Source organism: Anopheles gambiae, chromosome 3 (assembly GCF_943734735.2).
Source record: "Anopheles gambiae chromosome 3, idAnoGambNW_F1_1, whole genome shotgun sequence".
Taxonomy (NCBI): Eukaryota; Metazoa; Arthropoda; class Insecta; order Diptera; family Culicidae; genus Anopheles; species Anopheles gambiae.
In genome coordinates, this window is record NC_064602.1 from 50,476,010 (window position 1) to 50,492,443 (window position 16,434).

The window sequence follows — 16,434 nt, forward strand, 5'->3', positions numbered from 1 at the left end:
CATCTGTTTATTTAATATAATTTAGTTTATTATTCAATAGTTTTATTCTGCACTACAGTCGTTTTAATTGTTCATACGCCTTATGGGTGTGTGTGTATTTTGAGACATGTGAAATGTTTGGTTCATTTGAGGTTTCTTTCCAGGCGAACACAAGAACAAGTCAATTTGGAAGGCAAATGTTCGATTTCTTATACAACAAAGAGAATTACAGATGGTTGATTATTATTACAAACAACGGTTGAGTTATAAAATGAAATCCAAATATGTGTACATATGAAAATGTGCAGCTATTTCTATGTTGTCATACTTTACACAAGCAAAATTGTCATCGGGATATACGGTAAATGTTGTTGATGGATTTGGAGATACACGGTTTTCTAAATATAACTTATTAAATGTCAAATGCAAAATAAAGTCATGTTTGGTCGAGTCTTATAAATCCTGCAAGATGCAAGATGCAAGATGATAAAACATCAGTCCAAATTTTACCAAACCATTTATTTGATGGCCAAAACCTAACAATTCAAGCAAAATTACACGACAATTAGTTATATATTTGCTGGAAACTTAAAATTCAATAAACACCAAACGTTTTCTTCGCGGTCCGCATTAACAGCGTATCACGCACAATTTGATGTTGTTAACTAAAATGTTTGCTAAATCAATTATTTATAGTATCTCATAATAAAACATTCTCAGTGCATAATTTTGTTTTAAGAAAAATTTAATTGAATTTGATAATTGGCCATTGAATAATTTAATAAAAAAACAACTAGCGTTTTAGATGCAAGCACAAACACAATCGTAAGTGTACGGAATTTACTAACACATAATGTATATTTTTTAAATAGTGACACATAGATCGTGTTTTGCCCTATACTGAAAAAAGGTTAAAAACTATTCACAAACAGACCTAACAGCTAAAACCGACCATATTGCCGTTCATTCACCATGCAAATGACTATTATAGTAGGTATAGTTTACAAGGGTCACCGCGATTTTCATGGTCCAATTAAACGAAATCAAAGGAATCCATTTTGTCGTTTATCCCAAAACATCACTCCTACCTGCCACGCACTTAATTCGTCAATCCCGATTGCCTTCCTATAACCGTATAGAAAAAGCTAGAAAAACATTCCACGACAACCTCCGCAGGGAAACCATTTAACCTTCCGATTTCATGCTGAGCTCTTTGATCCTGTGGTCGTTTGCTACGGCCGAACCGAAGGTGGTCGGGGGCTTTAATTTATTTTACACTCCGTCAAGCTAAACTCACAACACAGACCTCATCCCACGATACCCCGTAAACGACCCGTTCATGCCATATTTACTCCTGTCGAGGGCTTCCAGTCCCCAGTAGGGCAGTAAGAGCCGGGAATGTGCTTACTATATAGCATCACTAAAAAGAGAACCAGGAAGGGTCGGGCGCACCAACTCATGGGGCAATACAAGCCCTGACGGGACGAGATTGGTATGAAGCGCAATGTCACTGATGATGGCTGACGGGATGGTTACAGAGAAGGATTAAAAATAAAGAACCTTTAGTCTTGGCAGCGACTGGAATCTTTTCAATGTCCTCCGATCGAAACCGATTCATCGCGCTCGAAAGCTAAACATCACCACCGGGCCCACCTTTCCTACTGACTAAACATCAAGCGAAGCGTTATGCGAGACGAACCAACGCTGCGAAGGGCGCTTCATGAACTGATGTTAAATAGCTGATAAGTAATACGCTTCACGATGTTGTCGCTTCTGATTATTGTGATAGCAACGTGCAGCGCTAATGCCTTAAATGAATGAGCAAAATGTGAAGAAGCCACCAAGGAAATATGGTCGCTTGGTACAATGTTTCTAAGCTTCAGGAACAAGACCGCTCTTTTCTTTTTTTCCCATGACGATGAAACTTTGGGAATAGGGAAGGCATCCAGAGTGTCAATTTATGATAAACACCACTTTTCTACGTTCACGTGAAAATACCATCATGTGCTTTGTGCATAGTACCGATTCCTATCAACGAAGGATGTATCAAGGAAAAATATGATGTACCAACCGGCAAGCCTATAATTCTACCTTGACGCAATAACTGTTCACAAATGGCAAGTATGGATTTTTTCAGCACTGCTCTGCTTACTTTAATAATGTTAAACATTAATTAAAAAAGAGCTCCTCAATATGTTTCTCCACTTTTGGCACAATAACCGTTACAGGGTCTCACTAAAATTTAAAGTGTAATGTTACATTGTTCACTCATTGCACGACACACTGTCTTATGAATGGTTTAGACATGGATGAAAAGATGTTTTGTATAGAATCGAGTGATCTTTTACCAATTGTGTTTTCAGAAGCGAGCGTTTATTCTTCCGCTAGCGATAACCATCCAATGATTACAGCTTACGGGAAATATGGACACTTCTCACAAATACAGCAAAAAAGTAATTATTAAATAATTCATCAATCTTTAACCAATCCAATGATGTGACAACACATTTGAGAACCATATTAAACTGTTTGAACTGGTTTTTAATTTCAATCGTTCACACGCTTGTGGATCTAATTTGACAACTAGGGTAAGTGTACCAATTGTGGCTATAGCACCAATTATGGCTATAACGAACACTATTTTTGCTCTAAAACAGTCTATTTGCATTGTAAAACCACGGAAGGATTTTTCATTTCAATTATGAACATTTTAACACATTTGTGCTTCATTAGTTCCATGCTGGTCACTTCCGTTTGTTAAAAATCACCCTTTTAAAATGTGTTGCCAAGATTTTTGGTATCTCTTACCATTTTGCTAAGAGCAGCACTGTAGAATATTAGCGATTTTCAAGCACCTAACCATAATTTTATCTCAAAATCATCATTTTGGTGCAAAATATTAAGTATTTAACGACTACACACTAAACTCTATCAAAATTTTATCGAAAATATGCCTTTTTTCTGTACGTCCATAATTGGTACAATTATCCTTCGGTGTACCAAATATCGCAGTATGCTATGGATGCTTTGTTGACAACTGTAGTTTTGGTCGTAGTGCGTAGTTTACAAGTGATCAAATCGGGGTTTCTCGTTGTAATTTTCGCAATATAAGGTGTTATTTTGTGTTTTAAGCATCATTTTCTTGTAAAGTGTTCGAATCAGTAATCAGTGGAATAGTCAGTAAAATGAAATCGAATCAGTTTCATTAAAATGATACAGCATTGAATGACTTTCATACGAAGAAAGCGAAATCTGAAGCCACTCGTGTCGCCTTATTGCCAAATGCGCTCTTGTTCTTCCCTGATCGATAGTTAGTGCTAGTCTTGGCCAGAAGTATCTTGGTCAGAAGATAGTTGAACTATAGCTACGATTCTTCATTTAAACAAATTTAAACAGACTCCCTGATTTGTGCTCCTCTTCGTATCGCGCTGAAACGGTAGCTGGCTTCGGTATAGCTTCCAGGTGATATGAAGGATTGTCAGGTGTGTGTCCTAGTACGGTGTCATCAGAAAGGTGTACGAAAGTATTTTTTTTAAGATTAGTCTCATCAATTGTGCAATTAATTGTGCGTGGATATCAATACAACCAATGACAGAAAATTGATATTTTATAATGTTAATTTTACGTATTGGTATGGTGGTTACATACTTATATTGGTGCAGTGAACTTATTATTACTTGATTTCAGTTAAAACAATGTCACAAAGTAATTTTTGGTGTAAATTTCCACGAGTTTTGGCTGGTACAATTGGTACAATTGGTACAGCAATGGCGAATTGCTAGGAACACTATAGCCATAATTGGTAACTTGAGATGCAATTTTTAATCGAAATTTTCTATTGTTTCGCTAAACATTTAGTCAAAATAAAAAATACTCTCGTTTTCTACACATTGTAGGATACATAAAAACACAAAGAAGTTTGAAATTTTATCCAATACTTATTTTTACAGGCGTAAAATCGGTATCTTGATGACATATTATAGCCATAATTGGTACACTTACCCTACTTGCCTTTTTTTAAACAGGTTTAATATGTTGATGAGTTCTCGCAATTATTAAGCTCACCTCTAGTGAAAGAACTGTGGAAGAAAAAAACATATTCTTGTCCTCTGGTGGCTACTGATATCAATTGGTAACGAACGACCAAACACGGAGTCCCCATTCGCCGACATTCGTTCGCCGCGACATCCTCCACTCCACTCTTTCAATAGCCGCTTTGAGTTGAAGTTTGGCAATTATCCCTCAGTATACAATGAGGAATATGTTCTTTTCCGCTTGTAGTAAACGATATCTGCGAGGTTTAGCGGCGCTTTCGCGACTTATTCAGTATCACGCAGTCGAATAATCTGTCCTTGCTAAGGGGGACGGTCAATTTTAGAGTTGATCCCACGATGGACATGAAGTTAAGTTGTGTGAGTTGATCGCTGTGCTGTGAAACCTCCTCTTTCATTTAAAACGAGCTTAGGTATGAGAAGTGCATATGATTTTTTTATTTTGAATTTTAAAATTGATCTATAATTTAATTGCATGAGTAAATAACACTAGGCTGGATACTGGGTGGCTGGATGGGAGAGAGATAGAAAGAGAGAGAGAGAGAGGGAGAGAGAAAGAGAAAAAGAAAGAAAGAGAGAGAGAGAGAGAGAGAGAGAGGGGGGGGGGGGGGTAGAGAGAGAGTTCACCGGTCACTCCTTCAATTAAATTGTAAACTGCTGCTTATTCTGCATTATAATATGAATTGGTACCGGCGCTTTCATATCAGACAACCATGTTTTTTTATGACAGACGCATGTAATTTAAACAAACTTGCGTACAGTTATGTTCCCGAGCGTACAGATTGATTGCGTACAGTCTTGTTCCCGAGCTACGCAGTTCTTATTTTTCGAGTATAAGTAGTGATATCCAAGAAAGTCTTTTTAGGCCGTCCACAAGGACAGAGGAGGCGTGGTAGGCCCAAATTTAGGTGGCAAGATGGCGTGGAGGCTTCCGCCATTAAGGCCGGGATAACGGACTGGAAGACGAAGTTGCGAGTACGTGAGCGGTTTCGGACACTCCTGAGGCAGGCAAAGACCGCAAAGCGGTTGTAGCGCCGGATAAGTAAGTAAGTAAGTAAGTAAGTAAGTAAGTAGTGATAACATTCCGAGCAAAATGGTCGTGTAGTCAAATACTTGAGTAACAACAACATCGACCACCATCGGGATCATTGAATTTTCGCTTGCCTCTATATTGATTATTTACGTACGTTAAAGTTTAGTATTTAAAATATCTTATTTGTGTTTCCATCACTAACGATGCACGACTTCAATGCGAAACTTTACAACAGAACAGAGGAAAGGGAAAAGCTATCAAATCGAGAAAAGCTCCACTGGCTAGCTATCCCACGAACAGATGGCACCACCAGCTTTTTGTTGTAGTTATTTTTAAAATGCTCCGTCGTGTAACATCTGCTAAACAGAGCCTTTTATGATTCCTTTTATGCTAAGAGCTTGAGTTGTTTACAGCATTTGTAGCACATGAGTTTTTATTTATGTTCTATATTTTCTGCTATTCAATTTCACTCATAAGAACTCCTTCAAAACACAAAATATTTTTTCACTAAACGTATTTTACATTTCGTGTAATTTCGACCCTGGAAGCGATCTTATCAAAAAATTAATGTATTGGCTAAATCATCTGAAGCAAGATAAAACATTAATCAGTTTAAATTAATCACAAATGCACATATTCAATAGCTCGCAAGTTGCCTTAAAAAAATCTATTTGATTATTAACAGTATTTTAAAGCCGTCAAAAATCAAAAAGAGTTTCTTTAGGGATTTTTTTTCAATTCGGGTCAATATAGACAGTGTTTTTCAAATTTTAGCTACACCAGTTTCGATTTAAACTATACAGGCATTTTCAATATACGCTATAATGTGGACCCGGGGCAATAACGTATCTCGAATATTAGCATAAATCAAATTTCAAAGTTTTCAGTGAAATTATTACGTATTTTCGTGTAATTTTGCATGAAATCATAGGTTTTAGCCACTTAACATTTAAAAAAATAATATTTTGAAAAAAATAATATCCTTTTGATGACGATAATTTTTGAGACTTACTGTACATGGTACGCCATCATTTCTTATGGCAAAAAGTTCGCCAAGCGTCGCGTGTATTGTGGAAAATGAAAACAAACCCATGCGGCTGCAACAATTTCTATCAGCTATTGTGGAATTTGTGTATCATCATGCTTTTACAACAGGTCAGGATATCGATATTACCATTCTCTTCACATGGACTACATATGTTTTATTTTTCGCATCATTTTCAATTTAGATAGCGTTTGGATATCATCTTTTCCGTACAAGGCTGCAGCTGACCTCCATGCTGAAGAAGATAGACGAAATCTGCGTATTGTAAGAAAATGGTGTGATGCGGTTACCACATGAAATTGTGTTTTTATTCAATAAGTGTTTTCTATATTAATTTCTTTCATGAAAATATAAGCACATTAAGCTTAACGAAGACCTTGCATTCATAGACATCTCTATCGTTTTTTTTTTTTTTTTGTTAACTTTGATCTTTTTCTTTCAAAATACCAGCAAATTTTTCAAATTTAACGAAACATTAACGAAGCAAGGAAAGCGTTACGCAGTGTTTTAAGTCGTGGAATTACCACCGACAAACCGACGTGACACTTCGAACAAAACGAGCTTCAAAAGTTGTCTCCTTATTTCAAATGAAAATACGTTAAACACTAGCGCCATCTCTATAATGATTCGCTTACTACACTGACACATAAAAGAAACTGCTAAATCCCCTTTTTGTTTTTCTTCGCAAATTCCAATGCGTATTGCTTCACGTCGGTTTGTCGGTGGAATTACTGCTGTATGAAAAACTAAACGTAATACTTTTAGGCATACTTTAACCGTAGAGTTGGTAACCAGATTTACACACGTAAGTTGGCAACCGGCATACCCGGGTATTCCACACGTTTTGATGCAAAAAATTAACGATTTTCATAGGTAAACAATGCTTTCTATTTTTTAATGCTGTAAGCAAGTAATGCCGACCATATATTCTCTTCTATTTCATTTATTCATTAAGTTTTTTCATTTTAATATAAAAATAACGGTCATATTGAAATTTGGAATCGCTTGAATTTGACTCGAAAATAAGCACAATACGAAAAGAGGAAGAAGAGAAACGTCATTCTCCATACAAAATGTATGGAATACCCGGGTATGCTGGTTGCCAACTTACGTGGTAAAGTTAAAAAAAATTCAAAATAAAATACTTACAGGCTTTTTAAAATTACAATTTATGCACCAAAAAATCATAAATTAAAAGTTGGGAGGCTACGGAAAATTTCAGGTCAATAAAAGCAATGAATCAAAAGTTATGGCAGTTTAAAGTTGAAAAAAATACCCGGGTATCCGGTTGCCAACTTAAAGGTTAACGGTTTCATAACAGATTTTGCTACTTGGGTTACCATGCAATCGAAGTTCAACTAATGAGGGCTGACTGTATTCGGACATTTGACCATTAAACTATTTCATCTTTACCCACTATGCGGAAATCATACGCGTTATTAAGCGTTACCCATCGTTATCGTTGTGTTTGACAGTTTGTTTGTTTATGTTGTCTACCATCGTGTTTCACATTTCGTTTCCTCAATATTTTACAAACAAAAAAACATGTCTGCTACTCCGGATCGGCAAAGTATTACCTCCTATAAACTCAAATCCCCACGGACTCCAACATCGCCAGGAAATGTGGCAACTTTAAGAATACAGGAGGCTATTGCGAGCATTATAGAGCTACACCAAAAATGGATACAAGCTGCAGACAAAGGAATCTCATACTGTAATGCGATAAGAAACACGAAGAAAAACATCCTGCCACAATCTGCGACAACAGATCCGGATCCTTATCCCGAGAACTTACAATTGTATTGTAAAAATCTGATGGTGATGGTTACAATAATGGAAGATGTCAAAACAAATGCCTTGGTGGCTATGGAGAAAATCAAATCCTTGAACGAGTTTTTCGCCCATCACGATGTAATTGGTTGCACATGGAACTACCGCAAAACGCTAGACGCCGTTGAACAAATCATTTCATCATACACGAGGGAAATTAGTCTTCGAAAGTTTGTGGCAGGTAGGTACAACTCATGTGTAATAATGCGATAATTTTGCTCTATTACCAATAATAAAACCGTCTACATTGCAGAACAGATCGGGCACTCTACAACGCTTGACCACCTGACGTACGTTGCAATCAGCTGGAACCACGGTATTGACATCGAACGAGAGAGAGAATTAATTATTAGAATGATGTCATTTGAATACAAATTCACATCATAACTAAACAATCAAACTACGATACGATTACAGACTGTGATACATAGTGCACGCTGAAACAAGCATAGATCGATTGGAATAATGGATACATGATAATGGGAATCTTTATTGACTTATGGTACTATTATCACACAAATAAACCCAAATATAAGGCAGGATTACATCCGTGATCATATGTACATTCAGTTCCCTAGAATCGGTTGGATATTTTCCTTATGCTCCTATCGACCGAGTGCTAATGTAAATAAGGTTCCCTAGCTACAATTCCTTTATTTTTGCGTAAACACTATTACGACTGTTAGAAACGATAGAAATCCTCAACTATGTTGGGAGTGTTGAGCATGATTTAAGTATAAATACGCTGTCTTCTTACGAACATCGTTCGCTTCAATTATGGCATCGCTAATACTGTACAGCATTTTAGTTGAGTGCTGCAGACACCTACGTTCTATCGCTCTTCGGGATTTGATATATAACTAGAACATTTCTGTGCAGGAAACGGAAGCTTACAATTTAAGAAATACGAACACAGCCATGATTTCTGTGTTTTGCTTATTGTTTCCTGATTTAGAAGGACAGGAAACTTCAACGCAAAACATTATAGAAAGTTCGTTATATTCGTGATAAAGCTAAACGCATCCCGGTAGTTCAGTTAGTACTGCGAGATGTTCGTTCGTCAGATGAAATACTTGTGCCACAGACGACTGGTTCTGCGTAGGGAGGTGGTTTCTCGGAACACATTTTTTCATCGCACACGGTAATAGAACAGTCTAGTATTTGGCTACCTTCAGTGCTTTGAACGGTTTCAGTACAATTACTATTACTCATTGTATGGGATGAGCTGGGATGTACTGTAGAGATGTAATTAATGTTCGCATTACTGCTGACATTTGCGTTCGATGCTATTGACAAGTGTAAAAGAGCGGCAGGATCAAGCTTGATCGCATCGTCGTAGCTTGGTGGGGCGGCAGCTACAGTGTCGTAGTCGGGAGGCTTTTCACGCCTTCGTTCATCATTAGCACTAATGACGTGAACAGGATCATCGCCCTTGAAATTTAAGAGGAAACCATAAATTTTACTTATATTCAATCGCATCTACATCGCTATCGCACTTACCTCGTCACCATTCGTTCCCGATCGACCGGGTGTGTGAAGCCAACAACACATTGCAGTACATATGAGACAGGCACCTGCTGCAAATAGGCGAATAAAATATGATGATATAAAAAACGATAATAACCAAACTTGCTGGAGGTATAATTGATGCAAGTAACTACCTAAAATACATGCAACTCCCGCGTATCGTACTGGTTCTGAATAATTTTCGGCCAGACCCAACCAATTCACCAATGCGCCAACACATAACAGCATCATCCCATAGCGATATGGTCGCTGGGTTCGACGTGTTTCTTCTAGTGACATGACTGAAATAATAAAATAATAAAAAAAAGACACAAAATATTACTTTCAATTTAACAAAATTAAACAAAAAAACTATATAACCAACATCTTAGACATGAGAATCCTTGAATGAACTGATAATTTAAAATCTTATATTTTGTTTTTCATTGGTTTTGAGATCATCTTCTTGAGCATTAGTGTGTCATTAGTGTTACTGGATCACACTGGAACAGCACACTTCGTGAACAAGAGATCACAGTCGTTTAAAAGGAATAAAGTTTACACTTATTATTCTAAATTCCTTCCTTCCGTCTTTGGCACAACAACCTGTGTCGGTCAAGGCCTGCCTCTACCACTAGAGAGTAGGCATGGCGTTCAGTGACTTATTAATTACCCATAGCAGGATAGTCAGTTCTACATATGGGGCCACGATCCATTCGGGGCTTGAACCCATGACGGTCATGTTGTTAAATCGTACGAGTTGACGCCTGTACCATGAGTCCGGAACATTCTATTTTTTCTATTTTTTCTTCATTTTTATTTAATAAAAATAATAATTATTGTTCTAATTATTCTATTATTCTAGAATTTCTAATGAACTGTTTTTTCGACTTGTGGTTTCTTAGTCTTATTTAATATATGCCAGTTTGCCATATACCTTCCTACGTAAAATGAGAAAATATACCTATTTGAACATATACCAAATGGTACATTTCAATTGATTATTCTAGGTTTTTATGCTGTCCCATCCAAATACGGAACTTTTTTTGTATTGTGACTTGCTAGTATGGTATTCATGTGTCAAAATCAAATAAAAATGAAATCAAATGAAAAGTAAAATTACTACACCCACAACTAAACTATTTTTTTTACGAATTTCAATATATATCATTGCATTCTATCAGTAATAATAAAATATTGAAGCAACACAGCATTGTTCGTATGATACACCGGCTCTACCTTTTTACACTGGTGAATGGCACTCATAAACTTGTAAAAGAGGCATACTTCCACTTCGCAGCGTACGTTCGCATGCGTTGTAACTGTATCGAGTAAACAAGTTGTTCCCAGTAACTAGATGCCGCAAGCTAAATGGTCCCAACTGGTTTGTACTATGTGTCACGTAGCTCGCCTGATAACTTCTTTTGTGCACCTATAGTTGCATCAGAACCAGTTTTCACATCAACAAAACGGTATCAATCATTACGCGCTGTGCTCAGTGGATCGGGCAAATGAGTCATGAGCGTTTCTTCTTGGCGGTTAAGAACTAACTCCACCCAAAAGGATCGATCATAGAGCATAGAACTATCGGTGTCCTTGGTGATTGGTGAAGTTCAATGTCACTAGCACAGATAGTACACGTGGTGCGATGTCGTCATCGTTAGTCAGCTGCGTATAGGAGCGAGTAAAGAAACAAATCTAACGCCAAATTTCTGCCTTTACCACACTAACCTAAACCGTCCTAACCGGCCTTGTTTAATGCACATGTTTGAAACCAAATTTGAAACCCTCGTCACGCGGAAACCAATAAGAGTGGGAACTGGTCGAAAACTAGCCCCAAAACCTAAGCTCTGGCTTCGACGATCACGATAACCTTGAGCGCATGGCTAGACACGTATGGAGCGGTTTTTTGTGGCTTTTTGTCATTCCTCACTAGAGTCGAAACCAACGCCTAATGAAGTCGGTTAGTCTTCCGCGTTACGACTTGTTTTTTGTATGGATTTTAACTAGAGTTATATTATGCAAAGATCGAATGTTCACAAACGTTTTGTAGTTTGTCGTTCAAGCAGGAAGCAGCGCCTACGATTCAAATGTCGACTATGAAAGCACTCCAAGTGATCACGACCAATCTATTAAAACAATCAATTGAATGGTGAACGTCACTGTAGATAATTTTGCATTGCACTATTCGTCCATCGGTGCTGACGGAGAACCCAAAGGAATTCGAATTGTTAACAACGTTCAAAATGCAGTGTGATTTCTTTCACTATATTAAATTTATATTGTTTAGGAAAAAAGTTTTTCAGACTCTTTCGGTCACACCCTTACAGATATCTGTACAGATATTAAAGAAAGCTTTATTGCCCCTGCCCGAATTTTGCGCAAACAACGTATTCTAGACGATAAACTAGCGTATAAAGGCCACTCCACCGAAATAGCGAAAATTGGAGCAAACTTTCAATGTACTTTACTACTGTCAGCATCTCTGGTTCGTTGAACGCGAGAAATGCGGAAGGTTTCGTCATGCATTATTCACCGATTCAAACTTAACCGAATCCGTTATGTTTTGTTGCTCAAATTGCACTAGTACAACAACTACAACAAATCTCAACGCACAGTACAGTTCAGAAAATAATGCGTAATTTTCGTTAAGGGTTTATCCAACCTTCGCGTTCTGGTTTACGATTTTATCTCTTCTGGATTGTATTGGAAAAGAAATATAGAATGTAGTGCCGTTGTTTTTTTTTCTTTATTTTTCTTGAAACTGTTTTTAAAACAATTAGGTACGATCAAACTAAACTCATCCACGTTCTTAATAGTAATGAAGTAATTGCTAGCATCACAATTCAAAAAACAGTACGTGTTATTATTAACTAGTGTAATGTTTGTAGGAACATTCGCAGACAAAAAAGTCAATGCTTCAACCTATAATGATCGTTATTTAAGTAACTACAATTTGGCGCGATTCACAATTTCACCGTCTATAAATAAAACATCTCCTCTGTTCTGCACCATATGCTCCTCCGCACACTATTCGTTTTATGTAAAGCCATGTTTGTTTTCTTTTTTACTCACACATGTTCACTTACTTCGATTGAAATTCCCTTTGGCAAAGGAGCTTGTTTATATACCGATGTGATACTACTGGCAGGAACAACACTTCTCTCTGTTCCAATAATGGGAATAGACTTTTGGCTGAGTAGACTGTATCTATCTTCTAGGGAGTGTCATATTTTCTATAACTAAGCGAAGCACATTCAACAAAAACTGATTGTACCTTAACTATTCAATAAGAACACATTTTCCAACGATCGGTTACACCCGCCCAACGACTGACACATAGCGTAACAAACGCGTTCGCGATCACTGCTAAACTGATACGTGAATCTCACGGGTGCCGTACGTGGAGTGCGTACATGGGGGCGCACAACGAGATCGCACAAGTTTTGTTGCGTTTCGATCGTACACCGGTAACGTATACGCACGGGCACTTTTACCAGTGTGGCGATAGACGAATGTGACTGAGAGCATGAACTTGAAACGATGCTGCGTACAAAACTGAAAAACAAACACCAACACAATTTGTTTACCGACCACTAGCTAGCTGTTTTGCTGCACACCCCCCGCACAAGCAACACGTAGAACAGTCTTTTGCAACACGTAGATCAAACCGGTCCGTTGTTTCGTGGCCATCGTCATGGTAACGGTCAATTGGAATAGTATTGGTATGGGTAGTGTAATAGTAGCAGGCGGTGGCTGTGTTAGTGATTGGTACCAATGACTATGCTTTCAAAATGATATTACCGGCTTCGAGCTCTCTTATAAATATGGCGTAAATAGTCGTAGATCAATTAAAATTAAAGCATTCATTAATGCATTCAACGTTCATTTACTTTTCTATACATAATTAACTGAAAAAACTGAAACAGTCTTGCTCAAAAGATTGCAAAAAAACGCAATTCAATCATTATGCACGTATTTGCGCTTGCATATGTTCAAGAGCACCTAAGGGTTAATAGATTCGCTCTCGAAAGTAATTAGTATGTTTGGGTTCGGTTGGAGGTGAACACAATTTAGTGTACGGTATATATTGTTTGCCGATACGTTGTCCATACCGTTCCATTCTGCCTCATCGGGTCTTGACTTGTTAGCACATGTGGTCTCGTTCCACTTGACCGTGAACTTTACCGGAACCTGTAACACCTCAGATCGAATCACCATGCGTAGAGTTATCTCCTGGTTTTATGTTTTTTTTTTACTCTGACTTCTTCACTGCACTATTTGTTTTTTTTTAATGCATTTCATCATCTTACCACAAGTGAACTTATCTGACCTAGGGTCATAACAAACTTTTAGTTCTTGTTTTACAAAACATTGCAATGCCACGTTCAACAGATTAGTAAACATTCCTCGTTTAACAACGTTCAAATTTGTCAAAATCAATATACATCGGTCAAAAGCAGCCTCTTTGTAAGGTAATATACACAAGAGTATACACAATGTGCCTGCTGTCAATCTGTGGAGCTAATTAATGAAGATCGTCTCTCGATTAACGTTGTTGTGTAGGTCTAGGACACAATCTGAACTCATATCGGTCTATTTTACTTCACAATCAGCTCGGCAGTGACCTCCACCATCGGGAATGTATAGGATGAAACAGAAAACCGGTTCAATACGCTCGTCGTGGATGCATTTTGTCGATAATCGCTTGTTTTCATTTGATTGTGACACAAACGCTAGACAGAAGAAAAAGTCGAGTCCACTGCAGCACATGTTGGTCAATCATCTGACCACTGTGGTCATGAACAGTCTGACCAGCATTCTGCGTATTCTTTAATAGAAAAACAAACAAACAATATTGATCATAAATGCCACAGAGATTTGTGATATTTACGATCGTTTAGGACCCATCCACGGATACCGCAAGTCTCACGCCAATATAATAACAAGCACAAGTAAAACGTTGTGTTCTTCAGCGTCTGCTAACAGATCCAACAGTTGACAATACAGCATCCTGGTTTTCGCGACCAAACGTTAATGTGAATGTTTACATAAACTGTTCGAGTTTGCATAAAACTGCATAGACGTAGTATAGTAGTAAGGTTACATCCTAACCCTTTTTTACAATCTTACATTTTTGACATTTGATAAGAATTGATTTTCAAAAATGAAGTCACTTGTTTTACTAATTCCAGGTTGTATATCTGACACTTGAACAGTATAACGTTGATTAAAAAAAAAGTGTTCACTTTTTAACTAATTTCAGGTTGTTTCTCTGACACTTCGATAGTATAACGTTAAACTCTTTTTATAAAATGCTCTAAATAGTTGGATTTTTTTTTTGTGACAGAAAATAGAAAATAAATTATAACCAAATGGTCGAGACACTCACTCATGTTATCCATTGTATGAGGTTAATGTTTTGTATGTTAAAAATAATGATACACCAAACAGCGCTACTTTTCACACTGCTTCTTAAATTGCTGATCTGGTTGGTCGGATGAGAAAAATAACACTAGCTTCTCGACGTATGAAGAAATAGGCTTCAGTCGGTGTATCATTGACGCGCTCAATACGTTAACTGAGAGAGCCAGTTCTCTGCATTTTAAGTTGCGATTGTGAGAAGCTCTGAGATATGCGTGATCCTCAACCCTCAAGAGCAAAGAAGAATTCACCGCATTTGTTTCAGTTTAATACTATTTCTCTTAGTCTCTCGCATGTTCTCTTTGCGTGCGTATTTTACTATTGTTTCTTTTTTTAATTAAATGGATCACTCATTTTCTCTATATCATGATTAAAAATAACAAACTAACAAGCAAGTCATAGAATCAGTTTTGAATCTTAGCTACCTGTTTCAGCAACAGTTTATAAAATAAATCTTTAAATATTACGTACACTTTAATCGTTGCAAAGAGAACAGAGAAAGATCAAGTGAACCTAATTATTCGTTCTACATAACCAAGTCGAGGCGCATTTTCTTTTGTCGATTACTATGCCATGCCAAACGCATGTGTACGCGCACATATATTACAGTATCTCATAGAACAAAATACTATTTTCAGTGTCAGGTGTGAATGCAATTTATAAACTGCTTCTTTTTTACCTTGCAAGATCTATAACAGGTGCAACGTAATGTATCACGCGGTATAATGTAGTTTACTTTTGGTCACAATTTCCCACTTTTTATTGTAATAAAATTACGATTCTACACGCTTTGCAATGCAACATTTCATCACTAAGTCAATATTGAATAAATCACTACGGTATCTTTGTCAAATATTCTACTCTTGCCCGTGCTCGAGAGATGCGAGGAACTCTCGGTTGTTCAAATATCTGCAAAACGATAAGGGGAATGTGTCGGGGGATTTTTTTTTTTCCTGTTTTATATATTTCATTCCACTGTTTAGAGCAGTTATATCTTGTTTTATCTACTCAGGAGTGCACGTTGGGTCTTTTACCCGAACGCATTGAAGTTGAACAACACGTTTGTTCAGTTCATTCTGATAACAGGTTAAGCGAAAAATATACAATACTGCTATATAATTGAATGACTTACAAAAAGAATATTCTATTTTTTATGATACGTACCTCTCACTCTTAGTTCCATTATGTAGTTTTGATGGTAATAATGCACCAATTGCAACTTTAATTTATCAGTAATCCTGTATGAAAACAATTTATTTGCGTTGCACAAACCGGTTGAACGGATGGGAAATCTGATTCCTAGTTAGAGGTTTAGTATTTGGCACTATCTTGATTTTTGTCACATCATTTCCTAATGATCTTATTATGCACTCTGTATATTAACACATTTGCCTGAAGAACAACCGATGCTAGTCAATTGCTAGTTTCAACTATTCGTTAAGAAGACCTTTTCCTCAACCAAACGTACGACGACTATGCAGAGAAAGCGCACTATCGTGCTGATGTGCCCATACAATTGCAACGAGCACATTTCCACCAATCTGTGTCAAGAATATGTGTGAGCA

At 37.2% G+C, this 16,434-nt stretch overlaps 1 protein-coding gene across 3 annotated transcripts; it reads right to left on the reverse strand.

The window, feature by feature from the left end:
- Window positions 1-8,402: 8,402 nt before the first annotated feature.
- On the reverse strand, window positions 8,403-16,384 carry LOC133392813 (uncharacterized). Of its 3 annotated transcripts, none has more exons than XM_061654537.1 (4): window positions 16,034-16,384; window positions 9,601-9,747; window positions 9,440-9,516; window positions 8,403-9,370 (listed from the first exon to the last, which is right to left on the reverse strand). In XM_061654537.1, the coding sequence occupies exons 1-4, from the start codon at window positions 16,050-16,052 to the stop codon at window positions 8,972-8,974; spliced, it is 642 nt and encodes a 213-aa protein (XP_061510521.1). In that variant the 5' UTR covers window positions 16,053-16,384; the 3' UTR covers window positions 8,403-8,971. The 3 variants fall into 3 exon arrangements, with proteins under 3 accessions (XP_061510521.1, XP_061510520.1, XP_061510519.1); XM_061654536.1 differs by lacking the exon at window positions 16,034-16,384 and adding an exon at window positions 13,561-14,714 and having other exon boundaries at window positions 9,440-9,513; XM_061654535.1 differs by lacking the exon at window positions 16,034-16,384 and adding an exon at window positions 13,561-14,707.
- Between the last annotated feature and the right edge of the window lie 50 nt (window positions 16,385-16,434).